Consider the following 8,239-nt stretch of genomic DNA (forward strand, 5'->3'; position numbering starts at 1 on the left):
ACGTGTATGACTTTTTGTTTGTCATTACCTTTCATAGTCAAGTACGCTATGTTTCGGGCTGTCAAAATTATTTTTCAAGGTCAAGTAAAGTCGCAAATAAGTCTAAATACAAGTTTTAGACAACTACTGTATTTTTATTACTATGAGAATTCATAGTGCAACCGAACGAATAGTGTTAGTTTTATCAATCCGACCATTACACCGATACACAACGTGATTGCTCTGTGAAAGTTGGCTTAGTTCCATACTTCTAATATATATTCCATACGTACTTTTATTAATGTCTTTAAATTAAAGTTTTGTGCACGAAAAAATTGGAAATTCTGCGCTGCCATTTACGATTTTGTCAATTAAGAGGCGAATTATGTAATTAATTTTTTTTAACAATCTACCTGGGAACATAGATTACTTATTATTTTTCAATATTTTTTTTTTTGATGTTTAAAAACCGAATCTGTTACCATATTACGAAACTTGAAAAGAGAAGATGCTATTTAAAAATGTTATTTATTATTGAATTTTCATATATTTGCCTATGGAATTGTACCCGTTTTAAACTCATTTCTATACATGGTGAAAATGAATATTGAGAATTATTTATATGTGCATAATAAACCTGGTACAAAGTAAAAGTCTAGAGCAAGGATCAGATAACTTTATTTATTATTTATAAAAAAGGATGATGGATTTTAACCGAGTTGATTACCACATCCCCTAACCCTGGTTATATTATTCCAGCTCCGGAATCCAATAAATTATAGTAAAGGAAATATAGCAATGCGCAATCATTTACAAGTTTCGTAATAAGTGCAATAGCTGATAACAACTTAAAAGCTAAAATGCCCTTTTTAATGTAGTGACGTCATTATATAACGTTTCGGACGTAAGAACATTTTTAAACCATACTAAGCCAGTTTCTAAATGAAGCAAGTTGTAAACTTGTTTGATTTATTCGAAAAAAAATCTTTGATAACTAAGAAATCTAAGGCTTGTTTTGTTTTTCACATGCACGCATTAGAAATTAAATCTATTCGCGCACCGAAAATATGAAATATTTTATTTAATTTTCGGCGAAACATGCATTATACCGATAAAGTAGATAGATATCAGCTAGATATAGTAGATATATAGCAGCTTTTTGTGATAGAGCTCGTCCGGGGATATACCACCAATTTTATAAATTCAAAATGCATATAATAATTTAACGGAAATGCAATTTCGTTGATTGAAACGTAACTATCAGTAAATTGGGCTGATAACCAGTGCTGCGCGCTTTAGTATGCAGCTATACTGAGCCAGTTCCTTTGTCACAATTTTTTTTTTTTTTTATTCTTTAACAATTTATGATACAAATGTAACATTTTACTCAAATGTGTGACAATAAAGACGATTTTTCTTTCTTTCTTTCTTTATGTCCAGAAATAATTTTTTTTTTTATTAACGATAGGCCAGCTTTTGAATACTCATCATGCCCGTTAGAAAGCAATGATGAGGTCTAGGTTGGAGCACGCTTGCCTAGAAAAAGCCTATTCACTCTAGCCTTGAAGGTACTTAAATTATACGTGGCAGGAAACACAGTTACCGGGAGGGCGTTCCACATCTTAGCGGCACGTATCAGAAACGTGGATAAAAACCGTTTCGTGCGTGTTGATGGGATATGATGGATGATGCCACCGCTCTCGGTGTCTCGCTGTTCTGTGGTAAAACGGGGAAGGGGGAACAAGATTGTGAAGTTCCTGAGCACACTCACCGAAGTATATCCGGTAAAAAACCGTAAAAATACATGCTGTGTATAATATGGTAGCTAAAAAAAAATAAGGCAATAATAATTGGTAGATTATTCTAAGTAAATAATATTTAAAAGTGTTCTTATATCCTTACTTATGATAGACAACGCTAATTCATTCGCCGTCTTCTGTTCTTTATGCTTTAGTTGTTGCATTAGTGCTAAGTCTGTTTTATTCTTTTTCTTTCCTACGAGGGTTGTAACGATTTTTGACAAAATTACTACGAACTTTTGTAAGAACAAATCGTTCGAACCGCGCTCGCTTGGACACTTACCTATTATACTTCGAACTAGATAGATGGCCCGGTAAACCTTAGAGATTTTGGTGTCAGCTTCCGGAGAAGTTCTACAGCCAAGTAGTATTGCAGTGTTCCGCTCTGAAGGGCTTGGTTGCCGGTGTAATTACGGACACATGAGGCTTAGCATGGACGCCTCAGGTTGATGAGAGGTTGATGGAATCAGGGCGCCGCTTTATAGGACGTATTCCATGCATGCCCTGCGACGTGTCGCTCTTTTTGTTGACTACCTCCGTGGTTCAATGGTGAGCGCTGTGAATTTAAATAGGCGGTCCCGGATTCGATTCCCGGCAGGAACAATTTGGGAATTCAACATTTCTGAATTTTCTGCTCTTGTGGGAGGCTTTCGCCGTGGTTAGTTACCTTACCGACAGAGACGTGCCGCTAAGCGATTGAGTGTTCCGGTGCGATGTCGCGTAGAAACCGATTGGGGGTATGAGTACCATACTCCCTAACAGGTAAGCCCGCTACAATCTTAAACTGCATCATCTCTTACCACCAGGTGAGACTGCAATTAAGGGTTAACGTGTTTTATAAAAAAAAATATAGGCAGGGGATTTTGACATATTAGGTGGAACATTTTATTGTTCCGTCAAAATTACATTAATACCTTTGTCCTATGATAGAGGAGACCTGCGCCTAGCAGTGGGACGTTAATGGTATAGTGATAAAGTTATTTCGAAATCACAGACGGACACTTCAATTAGTATAGACTTTTGGTTATTAATTGTATGTTAATCGCTTAAGAGATAAGGCCGCCTATTGTACGTGCCTGATATATGTTGACTATGCGGTGCTTTTTAATTTTTTTAAGTTAATTTATTTCCAACTTTGATTGCATTTAATTTAATCCGTTACAACCCCAATATTTACTTTGACCGTTCAGTTTATTTGCAATCCCCGTAGCATGCCAGCACCCCTTTATTTTGCGTTTTTCAGGGCCACGGCATGACGTTACAACCAATGCCCCATACATTACCCCATTCGCTACCCCATACGTTCCACCCCCCGCATTTTGTTCTGGTAAGTTGCTAAATTTTCTTTTATTTGTTTGCTTTAGGATTTAACATTTACATGCATCGACCAATTAATACTTAAGACGGTTGTATAGCTGCGACAAATTTGATAAATTATTATTCGACAAAACTATTGTTGTCGCGCTGAGCCTGCTTTCCCCTGTAGTGTGCGATAGGGACAGGTGCAACTCAGACCGAATTTACCTTTAAAATTTCACGATATCGAAGTTTCATATTGCCCTGTTGTCTCATTCAAAACTGAGCGGATTCAAATATTTTTAACATGAACATTTTAGGAACAATTACATCTAGATTTCTCTTCCTTTCTCCTTATCAAGGTTTTTTGGAGGTAAAAAAGGGTGATTTATTGGTCATTTTAGAGATGAATATTTACAAAAGCTTTTCAAAAAAAAAAACGATGGATGATTTATGTAAACAAGGTTTAATTTAATATAACTTCGGCTATGTATGCGAGTATGGACGCATTTGAGCTAAGAATAAGACCGTGGTGTTGTATCTATTGTCTGTATTAATTGATCGATGATTACATGTGCTATTATTTTATTTCTTTTTTTTTTTGTTTTTTATTTGTTCCCCATGTATGAAAGTGTTATTTTTATAAATTTAATAAAAGTAGGTATTAATTCTAATTTAGTTGTTACACAAATCTTTAAACTATGTTAAAATGACAGCTGTAATAACAGTGCCAGCCTGTTGAAGGGGGCACGGATGTCAAAATAATACATTGCAACAATAAGTTTAGTTAAGGATTTGTGTACAACCGAATAATTGGCTTGTGCTAATTCTGTAAATTCTGTAAATATTGAGCAAACGACGGCATTCACGTCCAAAGCGCTATAAATTAGATTTTAGTATAATTCGGTTCTGACAATTTCAAATCGATCTAAGTAGTCCCGATATTGACAAGAGCGGTTACTAGTCCAAATTACAGTTTTGAGAGACAATAGACCTTGATAGGCACGTGAATTTAAGAGGCGATGAACAAGTTACTCTTAAATTGTACTGTCAAATATTCCTACTAATTCGACCATATGCAAATTTATCTTAAACCAAAAATGAGTACATCTAAAAATAGTGCTATCACTTTGAAAATGATAGCAATTCAAATTCAAAATTCAAAATTCATTTATTTCAAGTAGGCCTAATATAAGCACTTTTGAAACGTCAAGTCTGTCTGTTTGTAGTGATTCTACCACCGGTTCGGAAGGCAGATTCTACCGAGAAGAAGCCGGCAAGAAACTCAGCAGTTGCTCTTTTCCAACATCAACAATTTACATTTTGTATTTTAACATTCATTTTTCTATCTTGTGAGAGCTGAAAGCGGAGCCGGATGCTTCCAAGCAACCTTGTCATTAAAAAATTCATCAATTGTATAGTAACCTCGCTCTAATAAATGTGTTTTAACAAATTCTTTAAACTTGTGCATTGGCAGGTCCAAAATCACCTTAGGAATCATATTATAAAAGCGTATACTCAATCCCACAAATGATCCCTGTACCTTACGCAGACGACAATATTTCCTCCACTATTATGGTATATTATGTAAACATATATCTAAACTAAATTGACAGGTGTAATAGTAGTACAATCTATTCATAAACTCTGTATGCTCTTACAATAGCGTTTCATTAAACTAAAAAGGAAATATTCAAAGATTTCAGTTCAGTTCAAAGTTTTGCCATGCTAACGTGCAAGGGATGTCTCGGAACATTGATATTTAGCAATATTTTATCCTCTGTCATCTGTCAATTTAGTTAAGACATTTAAGTACAGTCGAATTTAAATTATTGTGTATGAGAGCAAGTCTTATATTAAACCGTTAAACGTAAACGAACACGACGTATGCGTCATATTTGCGACCAATCGCAAAAATGATTTTTAGTTCCCCGACGCGTTTTGGCCTCAAATATAAGACCTTTCATAACAGAGTTTTAACTGTACCGAAAATCATATTTATCTTAAAATGTAAAATGATGTAATATAAATATTATACAATACTATTTTATGTGTTCTGTGTACACAGGACCAGTCTGCACAACAGGTAAAGTACTTTTGAATGTGTTGATTGCACGCGTGTGTGCATGGCTACAATTTTGCGTGCATTCCGTACATTACGACTACATTTCACGCATAATTACTATACAAGGGCCCTTTGGAATATGACTGCTATACTTTTTTTTTTGTGGTAAAATTGAAAAAACCTATATTCTTTTTTTTTATCTTCAAACACTTTCAAAAGTTTTCAATCTATAGCAATTTTTTTCCCCAAAATTTAGATTTCCCTCTGTCCATCTTCAGGATGCAAGGCTATATATTTGCCGAACTTCATCTTCAGGCTATACATTACCGACCCACTCCTCCCGTCTCCTCCCACAATAAGAAGAGGTTAAGGCCATATTTCACCACGCTGGCCCAGTGCGGATTGGTGGACTCCCACACCTTTTAGAACATTATGGAAAACTCTCAGGCATGCAGGTTTCCTCGCAAGTTTTTCTTTCACCGTTGAAAGTGATTTCAGCCGTTGAAGTGAGTGATAATTTAATAACTTAAAACGCACATAACTTTGAAAAGTTAGAGGTGCTGGGATTCGAAGTCGGTCCCACGACAGTGAAGTCGAGCGTGCAATGGGCTACCACCGCTTTAATATAGTTCTCGGAAACCAATGTGGAAAAATAATTCAGAAACACAATCGCGTATTGTGTAGGAATAATAAATATTGATTTTAGTGAAATTTATTATTTGCAACCTCTAACATAACAACTGTTACTTCTTCTTCTTTTTCGAGTGTATCTCCCAATAGCAACGGTTGGCAATCAGATAGTAATAAATTAGCTACCAGTCCAATCTCGGCTGATGCATAGCTAAGAATTTTCTCCTCTTTAGTTTTCTAAATGTCAGTTATTTTAAACTGATATTTAGATACATCGCTTTACATATTTGATCGCATTGCCTGAGCAACTGTCAACTCCAATTATTTCTAATACGACATATTTACATTATGTCACATAATATTAATCTCAAAATGCTCTAATTTGAGAACATATAACAGCCTTTTTGTATTTTTTTATGTGAGACGTCTTTGAAATGTTTATGAATGCTACGGGTGCTATTACAGAGATATTCCGGTAATAAGTCTTTAATATGTGTATACCAATAGTTCATGATTGCTTACTAGAGCCTGCTTATGAGAAATATCATCGCATATTCATAGCACAAAATATAGCCAAATAAGAATGCTAATAAGTGTATCACTATTTATTTCATATATGCTATTGTTATTTTGTATAGATTGCTAGTTTATGCTAACGATTCCGTCAAGCTACAGTGATTATTTTTATCTTTAATAACACAATCTCTATGTAAAACTGAAGATGTCAGTAAATAAAAACAATGTCTTTTTTTAAGTTCCCAAATACCAAGTCTTCGTAAACTTCAAAACCTTCCATAGGTAAATAACAATAGAAATAATACATAAAAAATGATTCGAAGAACCTATTAACAGATGTAACTTTTAAGGCTGCACAGAAAAACCTTTTAGTCGTACGCGTAAGTAATTCTAGGGGTGGTTATAAACTAATGCTTTGGATTAATGTAATACTCACCCCTAGCAAAAAATCGCGGTAGTTAAGTTGGAGCGGAAATGGGAATTTAAAAAATACATTCGCTTATACTCCTCAAAATTACTAAATCGTCTCAAAGTTCATTCAATATTCATATTGTGATATGACGTGATATGGTGATATTTAATTAATCTGATTGGTTGAACATCAAGTACCTAAAATCGATATCTCTGTGAACACGTGTACATACTTATAAAGCATAACATAGGCTTTGAATAAATTATTAACAAAAGTCAAGTCAGTAAAATAAATAATACGTTCCTTTGAATGCAATCATAGGCTGCCCGAAAACAGTAAATAGTATTGGCTATATTTTTTACCGATACATCAATTCTTCAATACTCCTCAGGATATAACAACAATGCAGAATACTGAACAATATTGACGTGGGTAGCCTTATGTATATTATGTTCGTTTGGATGCACTCAGAGACGTCATAATAAAATATTGCTTAAGAATAAGCGTGCTAGACCAAAGGTTACGCAATAGTTAAACCAGAGGTTAATAAACTTTGTTTGCCTTTCAGCATATATAGCTGTGCGTAGTCTGACAGTTAGTCAGGCAATGGATCGCACAATAGGTTAACAGTTTTTAATTCCAATATTTTTATATTCCAGCAACAGCCAGCCATGGTAATGGGTATGAACGCGTCAAACATGATGCCGATGGGCGCCATGCAACCAATGAGACCACCCATACCCCCACAACCTACCAACCAGTTCAGTTAAACTGTTTGATTGCATAGTTTATTTGAAATTGAGTTTTGTGCCCTCGATATTGGGTTGATTTCTGAACATCGTTTTGTGTTTTGTCTTGCAATACTATAACGCGCATGTGAATGGTTATTTGCAAATTTAAACTTAGACAAATAGTGCGTTCGATATAGCTGTAGAGTTGAAAGTAGAAGATCGTGGAAATTCATAAGAAAAGAAAAAAGGAACCCAGTCAGTTCGCAACAGGTGTTGGCAGCTCAAGAAGAAATTTTCTTAATGGTATAAATTTGTATTAACTATCCCAATTAAAATGTGGTGTAGAGTTTTAACAGTCCTAATAAATTGGGTATTTGCATTTTTTCGACATTATTTTTTTTAATTTAAAAAAATATCAACCCAGTGTCGATATGAACCATCACAGGTCGTTTGCTATCAGAAAAAAAACAGTCACAGTCACCATCAAACCGTACTATTTAGTTAATAGTCGCAGATAACAAAACGATGGTCAACAAAAATATTTTTTTTTTTAGGTTTTATCAAGGTTTTTTTTTTTAAGTGATACAGTCGATTTGTTTTACGAGACGGGTTAATTCGGCATTGTAGATACAGCCTAAATGATAGCTTAAACGGTTCAATCTAAATTTTCAAAGCGCTGACTTGTGAACCAGGTAGGTAGTTCTTGTTTATTGAGTTATGTTTTACTAGAGATTTGGTATTCTTTATTCTTATAGTAGTCAGTTTTAACAGACAGAGATGAAATATCAGATTCTGAAATTATGTTTACTTA

At 34.6% G+C, this 8,239-nt stretch overlaps 1 protein-coding gene across 16 annotated transcripts in view; it reads left to right on the top strand.

The window, feature by feature from the left end:
- Positions 1–7,811, top strand: part of LOC120633935 (phosphatidylinositol-binding clathrin assembly protein LAP) — a 58,159-nt gene extending 50,348 nt beyond the window's left edge. For 8 of the 16 annotated variants that reach the window (XM_039904358.1, XM_039904359.1, XM_039904361.1 and 5 more), the window contains 2 exons: positions 3,022–3,105; positions 7,357–7,811. In XM_039904358.1, coding sequence (XP_039760292.1) covers positions 3,022–3,105; positions 7,357–7,467 — 195 coding nt within the window. In that variant the 3' untranslated portion in view covers positions 7,468–7,811. Of the gene's footprint in view, positions 1–3,021; positions 3,106–5,142; positions 5,161–7,356 lie in introns of all 16 variants that reach the window. The other 8 variants (XM_039904346.1, XM_039904355.1, XM_039904350.1 and 5 more) reach the window with 3 other exon arrangements.
- The last annotated feature ends 428 nt before the right edge of the window (positions 7,812–8,239 follow it).

The sequence above is a fragment of the Pararge aegeria genome, chromosome 22, assembly GCF_905163445.1.
Source record: "Pararge aegeria chromosome 22, ilParAegt1.1, whole genome shotgun sequence".
NCBI classification, from domain to species: Eukaryota; Metazoa; Arthropoda; class Insecta; order Lepidoptera; family Nymphalidae; genus Pararge; species Pararge aegeria.